This window comes from Astatotilapia calliptera, chromosome 4 (genome assembly GCF_964374335.1).
Source record: "Astatotilapia calliptera chromosome 4, fAstCal68.1, whole genome shotgun sequence".
NCBI classification, from domain to species: domain Eukaryota; kingdom Metazoa; phylum Chordata; class Actinopteri; order Cichliformes; family Cichlidae; genus Astatotilapia; species Astatotilapia calliptera.
The window spans coordinates 9287501-9305065 of record NC_137425.1 but is presented as its reverse complement, the minus strand read 5'-3'; the positions used below and the strand labels follow the sequence as shown (position 1 = coordinate 9305065).

Below are 17565 nucleotides of genomic sequence, written 5' to 3'. Positions count from 1 at the left end.
TTACATACATGATCTTTGCTCAGCACAGGGAGTTCTGGGCAAAAGAGCACTATTTGTATGAGATGAACTCATCTATATGCTAATTCATTGGCATGTAGACCTGCTTCATTTCTACCATTCAGGACTGTTTACCTATTAGCTCTTATAGATGCAAAGGGAATTGGAATATTAAAATAAAGTAAAAAAAAATAAAAATACAGGGCATTAGCAGCACATCAGCTGTTATTATATTTATAGAAGCGGTGGCATTTCTGCCCTTTGTTTAAGCTGTAACCAGCACCACAATCCAAGACTCAAAATGAAATAAGCCAACTCTTTCACTTAAGTGGGACTTGTTGCCACTGACAAAGGTGCTGCAGCTTTTTAGAAGTCATTCAAAGGACTAGAACAGACTAAACCAGGCTCAAAGCTATACAAACTCCTTTGATTCGAATGAAAAATGATCCGACGCTCAAAAAGCGCAAGGCAACTTCTCTTTAGCATGGAGCATTCAAGTCGATTTAAGGTGCTACATTATGTTTGTGTATTAGTCTACGTGACTATAATTCAAGCAAAAAAAGGAAGTGATTTAAATGTTGGCTGAGTGCTGCGTAGTAACACTAATATGGCCTTATAAAGAGATGTTTGACAGATCAAGCTGCAAGTGATGCCTAAATGCTAATGTAATTTCATATGAACCAGGCTGAAAGAGATGCAATCAACCATTCCCCGATTCAGATGACTGTTGTGTTTAAGAGGATGACAACCCCTTTTCTCATTGTCTATGTAATTCACCAAAATTGCCACTTACAGCCGCTAAGAGCAGGACGTTTCATCTCCAAGCTTCCTCTGGTCTTTGCTACTCATCCCATTTCTACTTCCTCCAAAAGTGCCACCACTTCATTAACCTTGCCAGGCATGAGATAAGAGAGGCAGTGCATCAAAGCTGCCAGCCCACAGAGAGAACAGAGCCCTGCATGTCTCCACTACACAGCGGCCGTCACACACACACACACACACTCCAAAACCCATCCAACTCACAGAAAAGACCTTTTGTGTTCCAAACTGTCATTCACAAATGTGGTGTTTTTTTCTGTTCTTGTGCACATGACATCATTATGTTTTAAATATAAGTCCGGGTGGAGCAAAAGCATTTGGTTGTTCCAAAGGTTTTAAGTGAGTTTGACTGTGAGGAATGCAAAATAATTGGTCTCGGTCAGACTTTTCATTGCCTCCAACACTTATCTCCTAACACGCATTGTCTCATTGCATAGTCATAAGAAGAGTTCAGGTACACGCTGCTGTCATCGCTATGACCTACACACTTAAAACCTCGAAAGGGAGAAAATGAAACAAGAAAAGCATCGAGCATCATTCAGCCCGATGAGTAACAACTCCCGACTTCCTCAAAGCATGACAGTAGATGGAAGGAAATATATTAACTGAGTCACAATATTGTTTTACTTGCACCACATACAAATCTCTCTGGTGTATTTAATCCCTCTACCCACAGTTTCTCAGAAAGGAGGATATAAATTATTTTCCTTTGGTGGAAACGGCAAATCCCTGTCTGGATTCTGTTAAAAGGCTTAAAATGTCACTAAATGCCAAGGCTGAGACTCCTGCTAACACGTAGGTCTTTAAGACAAGATGTTAAAGCGTTGAAAGTTACCTGAAATTGATGAGGTTAATATTCTTATCGCAGACTGAGGCTTCTGAGAAAGTGGATATTGAAAATAGCCAGGTAACCCTTCATATTAGAGGCTATCAGGCGGATTAGTAGCATAAACACCAATTACACATTTCATTGTTTGTTAGCATTTTAAAAACATGCCACAATGCATAAATTAAAAGGACCGGGATGTGAGGGGTGGGGGATGTATTTCGCTGTACAGTATCATTACCAGTATGGATTTCAGTAAAGAAGACAAGGAAATGTCCCTAAATAACAAGTCGGAATGCTGAATGCTGGGCTATAAATGAGTAATTTACCATGAATATCCTTCTCTATCCCTTTACGGCCATATGAGTTTCCAAACCACATTATAGGATCATGGAGGGGTCTGTCACTGAAATTTGAAATAGAGGACAAAGGGCCACGGAGCAAATAGGTTTTTTAGACACCATCCTCTGAGTTCTCTGCCAATGTGAATCAGAGGTAAAATACAGTGCATTAAGTCGACCTCTGAGGCTGCACAGAGGAGGGTAGAGTGAGACATTCTGCTATCTATTAAGACTTGCGTTATGTATATATTGTGTTTTGAAGGAATTTTACTGATCCACAAAACCAGCAGGCAAGGATAAGAGTGAGTCCCTAAGACCATGTGGTAAGCAACTGCAGTGCAAAATCTCAGGCAAGTTGAAAGTTGCTGTGCCGTTAAGGAGAAAGTCTGGCAGAATCCTGCATGCCCGCTGATAACATGGTTGGATTAAGGATGTTTAAGGGAAGTGAAAATTATTCATTTGAGATGGATGAAAGCTGCACTTGTCAAGTCTACCAGTCATGCACTTTATACATTTCATTTCCACTAGCCAGCATGCATAATTTCCCCTCAATGCAAATTTCTACACACTGAAAATGGTGAGCATATTTACACCGCTCCCTTAACACATTCTCTGACACAGAAAATGGATAATCTCTATTGAACAGGGAACAAAACAATGCAATTTTGTTTGCAGAGGTGTGAGAATCTAATTTTGTGCAGAAAGATAAACTCTCAAGACTCCCTAGAATGCAAACAATGGCTTTCATTTGAAATCATGCCTGAATGCCCCCCCAAAAAAAGAAAAGAAAAAAAAAAGACGACTATGTTTTGTGCCCTGCTCATCACAGACACATCTTTTGTAATTTTTAAAGCATGTGCCCAGTTATCCAAACGGGCTTGTCTTAGTAGTGTAATTACTGATTTTAAGTCACAAAGTCTTGGCCTCGGTGTTGTTCTAGGAGCTTTGCAACCAAGTGTGTATATGTATACTGTATCAGTCTCACTCTCTATACAAATATTATGATCTCTCTGATGAGAATTAAGTCTCCAGCCTGGATGGCCAATAAATTAGAGGCACGCTTCTCGTTTACTCATCAGAGCTAATGAGCCTGATAAAATTACCTCGAGGATCATAATTACAGGCTAGTGGCAGAGACTCTGGCAGTGACTGGAATAAGACGAAACACACATACGCACACACACAGAATTTAGATGGTGTTGGAAGAGGCAGACTAACAGCCAACCTAGAACATCACAAAGAACTCACGCCCTATTAATAGAATAACAGACTAATTTCAGTAAAAGAAAAAAAAATGCTTTGTACATTTTCATGAGACACACAGAAACCTATACTGTTTGACATCGCGTCGTCACGAAATGCACAAGATTAACATAATGTAAGGTTCTGAACAATATTACGATTTCCACCTTTCTGTTTGAGCAGTTCAAACTGATTTCACCACCCTTTCATAAAGATTAAGCACTTCATGGGTAATGGCATATTTTAATGAACGATGGCAGCCTGGACACAAGAGCTCACCTCAGAGGATTCCATTTCATCACACATTCACAGGATGAATTGTTTTACTTATGAATATTAATGTCTCTCTAATTTGAGGCTGTTGTTAATGCTTGTCGCTAGGAGCTCGGCAAATCAGGTCCCATTCCTGTTAAAACCATGTATTAGACACCCCCCTGACACTAAGCCCTCGCCTTTGATTCTTAATTGCAGAAGTGCAAGCATTTGCAGTAGATGGGGCGCAAAGCTTTAATTAACTCTAATATCACACATTCAGTCTCGACTGTCACCCACATCACGCGTGGCATTTTGTACCAATATCATCCTCAACTGTGCTCAGCTAGAAAGATTGTGTTCCAAGTTCATGATCACAATTTCATGCATCTCAAAATGAGCGATATGTAGTTTATAAGAAGCTGCGATATATTGACGCCAGTGAATTATCTTGATGCCGTCTTTAAAAAGCTTTAATGAAGGCATACATCGATGCTGCTCCGTGATCGCTCCGCAGCTTTAATGCAAAGGAGTTCCAGTGCTGTTGGCTTCTTACTGAAAGCAATGTCTGATCTTGGTAGTGTCATTGTATCAACAGTCATTGGTGAAGCTTGTAACATGGGGAGGGAAGAGATGAAAAGTTTGGGGATCTATTTAAAATGGAAGGAGGCGGTTATTGAGTAAATAATTCAACCTCTCGTTCGTTCTAATCTTCAAAGGATTTATTGGACAACAGATTTCAAGTTTTAAAATACTATAAATAGGAGAACGCATACACACACCTTTCAATAACACTTCTAAAATGCAACATTACAGAGCATTCCTTACAAACACAGCAAATGCCATTTTCACAGATGAGTGCCCTCGCACGTCATTTCAACATTTTAATAGCTCAGGTATGGAGCAATTCTGATGCAGATATTAGTAAAGAGTAATGTTTAATTAAACCAGGTTTGAAGATAAAGAGCTCAATACATCCTATAGTTTATAAGCCTTTGCCAGCCATAAGCTACTGCTCTTCCTAATCCTCTTTCACATAACATTATTGCATCAGCACAGCTGAACATTTTTGCAGCATTTATAAAATTAGCAAAGAAATTAACTGTCTGTACTGTGGCAAATAGGATTTCCAAGTTCTTGCCGTGTGATACAGCATACCCAGGCTGCCACCTACAGTACAGTCTGAGAGAGGAACTACAGCCCAACAGTTCAACATGTGTGGCTCCCCATTTTACACTCCACAGCCATTCAAACTTAATTGTCAAGGCTCCCTCTAATATCCTTACAGGAAATTTGTTAAAATCCATTATTAAATAAATACTGAAATAATTTCATTTTGACTCAAGACTGGCAAAGGATTACACATTTATCCTTCTCACTCCTATTCACATGTGGAAGAGCCAGTGTTCCCTCATCATTTTGACATTATGACAGTTGATTCGACGCTGCTTTTATTTTAAACCATGTGCGATTTTAAAATGGTTACTTTATTCCAAGAAAATATATATATCTATACAAATTAGTATATCCCCAAATGTGATATTCATTTTACTTTAGTGAGACTGAAATTATATTAACAGAAAAATGAGAATTTTCTATACGAACAACCTTAACAGTGGAACAACAGTGGAGTAGCAACAAACCAAGAATTGAAAGTGATTTTCTAAACAAAAACATTTGCACCAATTTTTTTTTTCTTTTTTTTCTTCAAATGGTGTATAGACAAAATATGGCTTGGTACATCCTTCCTAATTTGAGATCTCTTCTGTTATCTTTCCCATGAGCACAAATTATACATAAAAAAAGTTAAATTTTTAAAAGGAATATTAATACAATAGAAATAATGACAATTTAGTAAAAAATAAAAATAAATAAATCAAATAATCCCCTTTAGGATCATTCAAAGCGTCTTTTACTTCTTCGCCTGAACAGTTTTGAGATTGAGGATTTCCTTTCATTTTTGGCTTTCTTCACTCCTGTTCTCAACAAAACCAGTATATTAACAACTCAAATCAAATTGAAACAGAAAAAAAAGACATTTTATATGTTGCTTACCAAGGTTTTGCATCATTTTATTCAACTGCTGATCTTCCTCCACTTCCCTGAAATTAGCCAAAAATCAAACTAAGCACTGTCATATCTTTTTACCACATCAATCTTTAAGATTAACTGCATTGTACTTAAGAATTAATTAGAAGATTGATAATGTTACCTCAGCCTGTCCTCGTCGAGACCATCCACAATTGCGTTTCTACCATCCACGATCTCCATCAATTTCTGCATTAGTTTCTTCTCCTGCCGTTGTTCCTCTCTGGACTTTAAATGATCTGTGACAATGTTAACAACCGCATGTCGGAAAAAGAAGTAAGACAGATGCTGACAGGCAAAGAGACCGAGCGCTTACCTGGCTTCTCGAGCAGCCTGCGAAGTTCCCCCTCAACACCTGGCTGCTGCTGCTCCAGCTCTTGAGTCCTGGCTCTGAGTTTTAACATCAAATACTAATTCAAAACTCACATTATATCTAAAACTTCTAAACAATCCTAAAAATTTTGAGTTTCTCAGTTAAGTTTGATTTTTGTCCTAATGTTAAATGCAAGTAAAAGTACAAGCAATGAGGGAAAAATCTTTAAAGAAAGTATCAGGTAAAATAAATAAGGTTTGGAATTAATATAATCAAATTGGGGCAGGGATAGCTCAGTAGGTAAAGTGGTCGCCCCATGATCGGAAGGTCGGCGGTTCGAATCCACTTAACGGCTACCCTGAGCAAGGTACCGTCCCTACACACTGCTCCCCGGGCGCCTGCTTAGTGGGCTGCCCACTGCTTCACTGAGTGAATGGGTCAAATGCAGAGAAAAACAAGTAATTTCCCCATGGGGATCAATAAAGTATCCATTATTATTATTATTATTATATAAAGAGAAATCCAACTTTCAAGTCAAAGTAAGAATATTGTTCAAAAGCCTTTTCTAGTGTAAACAAATATTATCCAAATGAGTAATAATTCCCTGAATAATGGAGAAAGGGTCATTTAATATTCTCAATCTACATCGATCCTTCAATAATACTCACATGTAAATGAGCTCTGATTCTTTCCTAATGAACATTTGTTTTTTTCGAATGAGGTTAAACCAGTCGACCATCAGTGGGTCCATCAAGATGTCACCTTCTCCATCTGCAAAACAAGTTAGTAGCACTCAGCTGAATTTATTCAAAAGATAAAATAAAAAGTTTTATAATCACTGATGTGTATATATTGTAGTAAATCAAGCAATTATAATCACTGACTAGATGTTTATTTAACAAGCTCATAACATTTATCATTTCACGTAAGCCAAATATTTTGTGCTGTTCTGATGTTAACTGATATACTCCAAGAGCAAACTTAAAAAAGATAAAAATTTAAAAAAATAAATAAATAAATAAATAAATAAATAAATAAATACCCCACTTGAGCAGACTCAACCTCACTGTTTGCAAGAAAAACATTAAGTAGAAATTAAGGGGGGGGTTAGGATATTTTGGCTCATATGCAGGTAGGTGGTTCTCAATTTTTATTAAGAGAAGAAGTGACTCACATCCTGGAACCACGCTGTCACCTTTATTAAGACACTATGTCACAGCCAACAATCTTAAAATGGAGCTTAGCCTGCCAAACCCGAATCTATTTTTTTTTTAATAATATCAAAATGTATGTCACAGAACATGATGTTACAAAAAACCTGTCTATAGACACTTTTATAGTTTGTCAGTCATCATTCCTGTGGCATCGACTTTAGAATATAATACAATGTTTTGTTGACAAACATCTTTTTGCAATTTACTCAAAAACCAATCCAGTAAAAAAAAAAAAAATTAATGAATTACTAATTAAATCATTCACAACAATACTGCTTATATTTTTCCAAAGCTTTCATTATGTGGGGTTAAACTGGTGGCCACACATATACAAAGAAGCATTTTAAAATTTCATTTTCAGCCCTGAGAAGTTATATTATTACCCAGATTTTAAAGAAAATGTGAGAATGGATGAATTATGGATACATGATGCAGGGAACAATGCAATTTACCATCAAAGATGATTCAATATTTAAGGTTTTCAGGATACGGTGTATACTTTTCAGTATTGGTCCACCACAGTACTCAGACATGCACTGAAACAGTGCTTAAATTTGCTGCTTCACCGAGTCATACCCGAGTAGGTGGATCAATTGATTTTAGGCTGAATATTTTGCTAATCCTAATTAGCGACCAATCAGTCAAGTCACATTTACAACAGAGAGCGAGCTGCAGAGACAGAGGACAGAGCCCCACACATCCTGTCATTACCAGAACAAACATGATTTGATTCTGAACTGAACCTGAGTGCCAGGGTTTAGTTTTTATGCCAACAAATTCCAGTTGAGAAGTAGATGATCTCCTAGGTAGTGTGGAAATGATGTTAAATTCTGGCCAACTGACATGCTCAGGCTTCCTGGGTAGCATGTAGAAAGAAAAAAAAAAAAAAAGCAATCGACCAGAATACACACATATAAATATATATATAAAAATTTATTACTATATCCAAGTCATCTTGACCTTGAGCAAAGCAATAAGGCCCCCTACTCCTACTACCTCAAAGGAGACGCAACATCCCTGTGGGCTAGCTGTGCCTCTCACCTCATTTGACTGCAGAAACACTAATAGAAATGGCATGCACCTCACACACACACACACACACACACACACACACACACACACACCTTCAGCTGATGGTGAGCACATGTGTGAAGCACCCAAGATACAACTCACCAATGCAGCAGAGTGATTCAGCAGTTCAAACAAAAATATGATGTCAAATTTTAGTTTAAGGTTATTGCAAGACACATTTTGCTTTAGAATATTACCTCATTCAAACCAACATAGCGGTGAAGGGTCTACCAACCCCCCTCTTGTTCAGAAATGGCCAGGTATTAAATATTACCTAGCTTAGTCCGATCCACATATACAGATGTCACAATTGGTCATATGCAGCGATATAGATGTTACAGATGGGATAGGATAAAATAAAATAAAATAAAAAAGGAGATACCGCAATAAAATTTAGTATAATCATCTTGCAGCTCAAACTTCTTGTTATTACACAGAAAATCCTTCACGTTTCCAGATAATCATACTTCAAGCAATGTGATGATTGTATGGAAAGATGTAGTAGCTTTTGCTTTAAGAGGTTATTAACATGGAATTAGATACAAATCAGTATTTTGAAACCCTGATTCCTGGTTTTTACATTACCATAGAAATAAGAAACTACAATAGACAATATGCCACAACATTAAACATAATATTTACAAATAATAATAATTATTATTATTGAAGGAAAAAAAGATAATATTTGCATTGTGACCTTGTGAATAAGGGGAAATGCTAGATCCCATAATCCCATCATCATAGTATGATAATACTATCCTGATATGGTAAAGCATCACCCAAAATAACCTTATGATTATGAGGTTACTACCACTTAAAAAAAAAAAAAAAAAAAAAAAAAATCACTGTATGAAAAATGTAAATGCACAGATGCAACGTATATGTATTCCTAACAAGTTATGATATCATTACCAATATACTGTATGATTAATTGGGTTTGCCTCAAAGGCATCTATGTTTTCATTGTATTGCCCCTAGATTTTGGCCCCTTATAAAATTTCAGTGTAATATTACTAAAGTAATTAGTAATGTAAGATATCACATGATATTCATTTGTAATCACGATGTGGTAACTTGCCATTTCCATATCTTTAACTTATCATATCCAGCTTATTACCACACTACTGCTCTCACTTGTTCAGAAATAATATGGAACTACGCTGCAGAGTTAAGAGTGAAAAGCCAGCTACTAAATGTCTCATGAACCATGTCTGAAAGTGGACTATTGATTGCATTGTTTAATATTTGTATGTTTTTACAAGTAAAAAGGAGAAGTGGAAGACATAAAACGTACCTTCCTCACAGCTTCGAAGCTTCTGTTCCAGCTCCACACCCTCCTTCTCCAAATGAGCCAAGTTTGTCTCAATATCATTCAGCTGCCTTTCAATCTGCTCCATTGGGATATGATAAGACCTTACCTGGTGCAAAACAGAGAATTTAAGAGTCACTGTCAAGTAAAGATTATCGTAATTTGAAAATTCTGACTTTGGCCACTTTAATGTAAAGAAGGTCATCCATTTTTTGCTGGGAATGTAATGAAAGCATATTTGTAGAGCTGTTAATTAATCTCTTAAGAGACTTAATGGAGGGAACTTACAGAGGGTGACCTCATTTCAGTCCTGGAGGCGTTGGTGGGTGACAAATACTTTCCCTTTTTAGCAGCTAAGAGGTAGATAAAATAGGATTAGATAGTTCTTTCATGGCAGCTTTTTAGAAAAGTATTGTCACATATGACTTAACCTGTTTTCAGTAAAATAAATTTTTTTTAAATGTATTTATACACTTTTCATATGAAATCAACAAGAAATCTGAAATCATGTATATTTGGCTTTGATAGCTATTAAAAAGATGGGAAACAACCTGATGGATTTCCATGATTGGCTGGAAAAGTAGTTGAAGAGCTAATAGATTTCACAGCTGGCAGTCTGGGTGAGGATTTCACAGGCAAGCAACTCCCAAATTTAAAATCTAAAATAAAGAGAAGAGGCCTTAAACACTGCAGAAGTGCAGAGTTCACAAAATTTGGTTTTCATTTTGTTTGTTTAATATGGGAACTAATACAATAGGGTGTGTATAATTTTGTGGACGTTCAGAGCATACACAGGATGGGTCCCATTGGCTAGAGTGAGTCATTTAGCATTTCCTCAAGCAAAACCATGAGGTTCACATTTATAGTTTTCATTAAAATAAGCCAACTAAAACTGGCATAAAATTTACACAAACCACCAAGAATGTATTTCATTCTTTGTGTTGATGCTCTCGACTTCTCATACAGTCTAGATTATAGATAATATTTTTGGTTAGAACCCAATCACCCTACCCCCAAATTCAAAGTACATCTATTTTACCATCTTAATAGATGAAAGTGCAAATTTTCCACCAACTTCATAGTTTCATTATGTCGCTTTAGATTCTTCAAGAGCTTGAATAAGTTAGCCAAATAAATAAAATAAAATACACATACATTTGCTTTACTTGGGTATTGCTGCTCTCAGTGTGTATTAATTGATTCCATTAACACATGACTGAACTTTGTTATTTAAACATGAAAATGGCCAAGACAAAACAGCTTGAGTCACCAAAACCTTTACAGAGAGGTTCCTTGCAAGCTAGTTCTGGTTCACTTTGACATCAAACACTCAATTCATTTAATATATCAGCAGACAAATGTCTCTCATTATAATGCAAAGAAGCCTCTCACCTAGGATTTCAGAGGCAGGCTGAGGTTTCTGGGGACTGACTTCCCTAAAGCACGCAGGATCAAACAGAGCAAAGCTAACTCCTGGTGCTGCAGGTGTTTGAGCCAGAGGAAGCCTTGTTGGACTAATTGAGACATTAGATGGAGGTGTGGACATGAATTCAGCTTTATGATTTTCAGTAAAAGCTTCAGGTTCAGCATCTCTGTAAGATATAAACAAAGAAATGAACTTATTATTTTAATACAGAGGCATTAATCCGACACAGGTGAAATGTACTAATAGGTCAGACGAGTAACAACCTCACCTTAAATTTTGAAATGTTAAAAAGGTGATGAAAACAGTTGAGGAATCATCAGCAGGAGTTAGAAATGAGAAAATCTAGTGTTAAGGAGTAGGAAAGCAGGAGTTCAGGCCTTGCACTCCTCGGGACTTGTTAAGATGGGGGATAGAACTAGCGGCTCCACTTTGAGCCAGTCAGCAATAAAAGAGATGGACGAAGATGATTCTGCGTTCTGGAGAGTAAATAATCTGATAGGTCAGATGTATTTCAAGGCAAGTCTTTCAAGACATTCTGGTCCACTTGTGCAGCTTTTCAACTTTCAGCCGAGTAACTGCAAATACTTACTTTAGCCCGAGTTCGGTTTTAACAGGTTTTCTTTGCCACTCATGGTATACTGGATCTGCAGAGAAACGACAGAAAGTAAAATCAAAAATGAAAAATAAGATCATTATTGCTAGTCTCCAAAGACCATGAATACTTAGATGGGAAAACTATAACGGCATATCACTGCATTTAAGAAAGGACTTGCTTGATAAACAGCTGAAACAACCGTGATTAAAATGATGTTGATTCCAACGATTCATTTTTTCTTGCTGAAGCAGAAGGGCATTCCTCCACAAAGATCAACGATACTTTCCTCAATTCAAAGAAAGCGTTTCAAAATTTCAGAGGTGGTTCTTGTGCCTGTGATCGACATCGCCACCAAGTTTCCCAGCATCTCACTTGGCAGTCTTTTTCATAATCTTGCTGACAACAATAACACGAATCGCAATGATCACAAACGTCTAACTCTGCATTAACCTTGGCGAATAAAAAGCACAATGGTAAATCCGTCATTACACTTCACCTTATAATCTTGTGTAACTACCGTTTTAAAACTTTTAGAACGAGAGAAGATGGCGCATTGCAGCTTATGAGACATCTGCTTTGTCAGTGACGTGCACACTCGCGGCACTTCCAAGTTATTGTACACAATAAACAAAACAAAAAAAAAAAAAAAAAAAAAAAAAAAAAAAAAACTTCCCTCGACTTGTGTGTCACACTCGTCTAAACAGCTGTCAAGCGCACAGTTACTGGTTTCATTATCTAGGTACCGGTATTCACAGCACTCCAATAAAATGATTGCGCTCCACATTCTCGTCTGCACACAAGAACAAAATGATGCTTTAATCACTGACCTTGGCGTAATGTCCAGTCAACATATGGTTAATATTAGTAAGAAACAGACTTCATTTCCATGTCTGGAAAACTTCCATCAATGCTAAAAGTAAAAGTGACTGAAAAACCATTCTCAATAGACCCACCAGTAATTGTATTTCTGTCTACAAACCCACCGACAGTCAGAATGTGACACCCGTGCATGCACATCCATCCCAGGAGAATGACAGTTCAACTATGAAAGTTCATTAGTGTGAGACAGGAATTAAAATGTCAGCTATCAGCATGCGAGATGCACTGGTTTTATAAATAGGGCAAAAATGACAAAAGGGCTTTGTTTTCTAGGAATGTGAGAGACAGACTGAATGGTGGGGGTGGGTGGATGCTGGCTGGATGTCAAATAATGGATCAGACACAAGTAAAATGAATTTAGTGGAGCTTGCCTTTGGTGGTTTTGTGTACAGTTGTTGGCCCTGTGTTGTCTTTATTGATGGCCTTTAGACATGGCAATTCCTTATTGTTTGCCTGAGTGGTGGAGGGCTGTCCTGCGTAGTTTCCTGCTGAGGCTTGGCTGCATTTATCCTTTTTCAAAGCAGAGCTGTCAGCTAAACTTGGCTCATCACCAAACCTGGGGACAGAGAAAGCCCTCACCATCAGCTTTAAAAAAAAAAAGACTGTGGGAAAGTTTCCTTCAGAAGGACAGTGCATTCATGGCTAAAGATTGTATATTAATGCAATGCTCACCATCTCTCATCCGCCGATCGGATTGTAAATGGGCGTTTGTTATTATTGTTGTAGTTTTGCTCTGCTAGTTTTTTTCCAACCATTACCCTCGACTGGCTCTTTCGATCATCATCATCATCATCAGTCGGGACCTTTGGCCTTACTTGAACACTTGATTGCTCTGTTGGCTTCCTGTTGTTGACTTTGGAGATTTCAGTAACTTGTGGCACAGTCTGGAAAAACTTCTGCCGGGCAGCCTGTGTCTTCTGGGCTGAGGCCGTCCAGGACTGGGAGGTTGGAGTAGGAGCAACTGGTTTCAAAACATTATTCAGTGGGGCTGACAACACCGAAGGGGGGTGTGGTGAAGGCCGTTTTAGGCTGGCATCATTTAGTGGTCGCGCAGCTGAACTGGTGAGACCATTTTTGATCAGAGCCTCAGAGGAGGAAGTCTTGGAAGTGTTCTGGTGGGAGTTACAGATAAAAGTGTCTGGATCCGTCCCAGGTTTGTAACCGCCTACATGGAGTACGCTGGTGCACTCGCCACACCTGGTGGTGGAAGTTTATTAATATTAAATTATTAATGGAATAAGCCCCTGTGCAGGGGGAAAAACATCTATGAATATAGATTAAATTCTTACTTGAAACAGCTTCTGTGATAGAGCTTGCCTTCCACAAAGTGCCTCTGAACAAGATGAACATGGCCCTTGCATGAAACACATTTGCTATTGAGAGTCCCGTTTTTGTTGGGGTTTTCAGCCAAAACTACCTTCTGTGAAAAAGAATCAAAAGTGAGAAAACATTTATCCAGAAAGGTATCCCATTTCCCCTAGGATTCCTTTGGTGACCCACTGAAAATAAATGCTATGTTTAATCCTAAATATTATTCCTTTAAAAAGCAAAGGTGTGTAAAAGAAAGACGTTTTAACACACAGCCTTAATTTTAGCTGACTGATGACGTGCCGTTTGACATGACTACTGACCTGAGTAGAAGCTCTTGCCAATTTGGGTGAGGTCTGAGCTGTGTGAGTGGAAGGTAAACAACTCTCAGTGGCAGTTTTAGATACAAAGCTTTTGGCAACCACTGGGAGGTTTTTTTTCTCCGATGGCTCCTCCTTGGAGCCCTCTGCTGGCCTTTTTACACCTCCCACTGAAGACAGTAAAACATCATTAGTGTCAAAGAGTTGGGGGAAAAAAATACCTCAGCCTGTACATAAAAAAGAAATATATAAGGAAAAAGCTCAGAATTAAAGAGGATGAACTACTCAAATGCAGTTGCTAGGGATTTTTAAAGCAGACATATTCTCACTGGGAGGCCGTCCTTTGAAGTAGTTGTAGTACTGGGAGACGTAGGTAAGAATGCTCAGCCTGTCTGGGATCCTTAAAGCCACCATGTCCTCTGCATCTAACAAAGCTGGGATCCCCAGCTTCTCCTCTGCGATCTGAAAAGCCTTAAGAGAAAAAAATAAATCAAAGTTTAACCAACAGCCCCCAACTCCAACTAAATATGACAAACAAAGTAGGCATATCCAAAGCACTTTTTCCATGTAAAAGCATGGCATTGGCTGGGCTACCTCCTACAGTTACAGCATGTGTAAATATGTCACACAATACAATTTACTTTAAATAGACTGGCGGTATTCTGTGGCACAACCCTAGGAGGTTTGGAAAGGGCTCTATAATGAATGGCACACTTCCTGTGAGCTTGTAGGGATAAGAAAGAGGATGGGAAGAGCGGGATATCAGTGCATTGTTTAGGATCAGCCTGGATATGCTCATTAAATTTAAAGAAAAGCCTTACGGAATAGCAAGTGGGCATATATAAAAAGAAGGGGATACTGAGGAGTTTAAGTGGACAAAACCACAAATTTCAGCTCATGGGGAGGAAAAAAAAAGTCTAACATGGTTATTTATTAAATTAAAATATATAGAATTTACTCACCTTTAACCCCACCACCACCCCCTATCCCTGTACATGGTGGATTTTCCTAAACCTCCAGTAATATAAAAATAAATAACAGAGTATCGGAGATAGGGAAAATGGGTGTTCAATCAGGAGTTGGGCCCATAGGTACAGAATAGTGGATGTTTTTGACTATGAAGCAACCGGTTGCTCTGCTGGCCTCCACTGTGAGACGTCTGTGGGTTCAGATAAGGGCAACAAGAGGCCCAGGGAACTCATAAACATCAGAAGACCTCCGCTGCTGGCAACAGGAGGAGGAGCATAGGCCAACTCCTCCATTGCAGACCATGTTAAAGACCCTGGAAATAAAGGCAGCTGGGATTAAAAAAAAAAAAAAAAAATCGGTTTCCAATGACCATGTTCTCCTACAGAATCCTTCCTTCAATTACTTCTCTCGATAGGTCTTGTTGAACAAAAGGCTTGCTTTCTGTCCACGTGGCTTGAGCTGAACTAAATAGCTTAGGCTTTTAGAGTGTAAAATCACACCACTGTCAGGTAAAGGGGTGTGCTTTATTTCTAACACAAAACAAAATTAGAGCTTTATGGTGAAAATGAATTCTAAGAAGCAATTTCATGCTAGATTGTACCTGAAATTAAAATCCAATTTATCATCCAGCCCTACCTGTAAGAAGCGTGACACCATTCATGAAATATAGAAAGGGTGTGAATTACCAGGTGCTCTCTCATGTTTCAGTAGAGGGAGCATCTTCAGCAGTGTATCAAACTTAACCTTGACCAAACACACAGCTCTTTGCCCACAAATCGTTTTGTTCTCGTATACCATTCAAGATGTATGTATCAGCAGTGTCTTCAAGAGAACAGTCACCATAAGGACCGAGTGGCAGACAACAGTAAAGCCTCATTCAAAATGAATAGACTTGAGAGCCTCTCCCCTGAGGTCAGGTTTGCTGCTGACACAGCCAAGATGATCAAAAACAACAAGGAAGTCGTACGGAGCGCGTACTGTAGCACACTTACTGCAGGGCCTGTAACCCTCAGAGGAAGCCGGCAAGAGGTTAGAAAACTAAATAATGGAGAGGTCCCAACTGTGCTGCTCATGTCACGCAGGGGTTAACCGAATAGATGAGTTCAAACGGACAGAGCAAGAGCAAAGATTGAGAAAGGTTGAGTTTGACAGGAGTCTAAAATTAGTAGAGAGATATGGCTTTTGCTTAATCTGCTGTGCTGTGAAAATTGAAACAGCTAAATATTTGTCCAATCTGCTGCATAGATGCCAAGGCAAGAACAAACAGCGTGTTGCTGCGTGGCCCGTCATGTCTGGGGTTAATGAAGTGGATGTTTTCTGCTACATCAGATTTTGCAGTTTGTGTATGAAGTCTGCTCCTCTCAGTAAGACGAAGGCTGAACATCTTGACATCTTACCAGTCTGTTGTTCTCAAACACATCCTCCTTTCTGAGTGAGTCATAGTCTCTGGGAAAACAGGAATACAATGAACACAGAGAAGTTACCTCAACTACCCAGAATAGCTCTTTTACAGCATGTAGAAAAAAATATATGTTTAAAAGAAGAAAAAAAAACAGCACTGTGAAACTGGACAAATGACAATGTATTAATAAAACACAGAAATAAGAATAGGGATCACTTAAGTTAGTACTTATACAACTAACATATTAAAAACAAAATAAGGGTAAATTATTGGAGGAGGCAGGCTGTCTATATGTATTACAATTATTAAAGAACTTGACCAAACCAAAGTAAAGTAAAGTTTTGGGAGAAAAGAAAAAGTTTTCAATACTTACATCAGGTCCGGTCTGTACTTGTGTATTAGCGCACAAAAAGCCAACCCGTTCCTGAATGAAGTGGTCATGTTGGTGATGGCCACATCTCTGTAGCCCTCGCATTGCATTTTACACCACTGCTCCAAAGCCTTGATGGCAGCCATGCTTGTAGCGCGACAGAACCACTACTGCAGACAAAGTGTGCAACAGGCAGGAGGTGTGACGGAGTGAGAGGAAAGACAGATATAAAACAGCGTGTCTCTGTGCTGGCTTTGACCGTGATCTGCGAACTGCAGCTGCGTCCTGTTTCCTTCTTTCACCTGCTTGTCTGACTCACAGACTCTGCGAAGTGCTGCTTGCTGCTGCTGGTGTGTGTTTCTCGGCTCATTTCACTAATTGACGCCACTGCCGATTCGTCATTCACGACAGTTGAAGAAAAGCTCATTCGGCTAAGGAAATAGTTGGCTAAGTCTGATGTTCATAATTCATGCACGTTTTAATCCCAGGAAGTGGATCATGCTGACCTATTATTTATTTATTTTCCCTGGGGTGTGATTATTGAGTTAAATGATGTTTAGAAAACCAAATGAAGGTTAAATCCAGTTAGTAGGTAGGTTAATGTAATCTGTTATCAGACAGCACATGTTGTTATTTAGTGTTTTTAGATCCTCGTGCTTGTCTCACCTGACCTTCTTTTTTCCCCACAATTATGGCACATTTGAACCATCTTCTCTAATAGTCTTTATTGCATTTATTGACCCTGTGACAGCCAAAACGATGATCGTGGAATAAGCGCTTCTTGATTTTATTTTGCTGGTAAAACACGGTGTTGGACTTATATG

General features: G+C 38.5%; 1 protein-coding gene across 3 annotated transcripts; it reads right to left on the bottom strand.

Moving 5' to 3' along the window:
• Window positions 1-4184: 4184 nt before the first annotated feature.
• micall2a (mical-like 2a) lies at window positions 4185-17127 on the bottom strand. 3 transcript variants are annotated; one of them, XM_026164464.2, is made up of 17 exons: window positions 16745-17127; window positions 16367-16415; window positions 14330-14471; window positions 14004-14170; window positions 13662-13792; window positions 13045-13569; window positions 12744-12928; window positions 11488-11542; window positions 10865-11064; window positions 10024-10131; window positions 9761-9825; window positions 9458-9581; window positions 6547-6649; window positions 5882-5955; window positions 5690-5804; window positions 5533-5579; window positions 4185-5453 (listed from the first exon to the last, which is right to left on the bottom strand). In XM_026164464.2, exons 1-17 carry the CDS (start codon window positions 16885-16887, stop codon window positions 5374-5376), a joined length of 2313 nt encoding a protein of 770 aa, XP_026020249.2. In that variant the 5' UTR covers window positions 16888-17127; the 3' UTR covers window positions 4185-5373. The 3 variants fall into 3 exon arrangements, with proteins under 3 accessions (XP_026020249.2, XP_026020251.2, XP_080156907.1); XM_026164466.2 differs by lacking the exons at window positions 4185-5453; window positions 5533-5579; window positions 5690-5804 and having other exon boundaries at window positions 5895-5975; XM_080300781.1 differs by lacking the exons at window positions 4185-5453; window positions 5533-5579; window positions 5690-5804; window positions 5882-5955 and adding an exon at window positions 7836-7948.
• Between the last annotated feature and the right edge of the window lie 438 nt (window positions 17128-17565).

Bases quoted from the DNA above. Each gene is read 5' to 3' on its own strand.
- micall2a (XM_026164464.2), bottom strand. From the start codon at position 16,887: ATGGCTGCCATCAAGGCTTTGGAGCAGTGGTGTAAAATGCAATGCGAG. The intron at 11,065-11,487 runs GTAAGTATTTGC...TATATCTTACAG, and splicing joins AAAACCGAACTCGGGCTAAA to AGATGCTGAACCTGAAGCTT. The intron at 5,580-5,689 runs GTAACATTATCA...GGCTAATTTCAG, and splicing joins CTCGACGAGGACAGGCTGAG to GGAAGTGGAGGAAGATCAGC.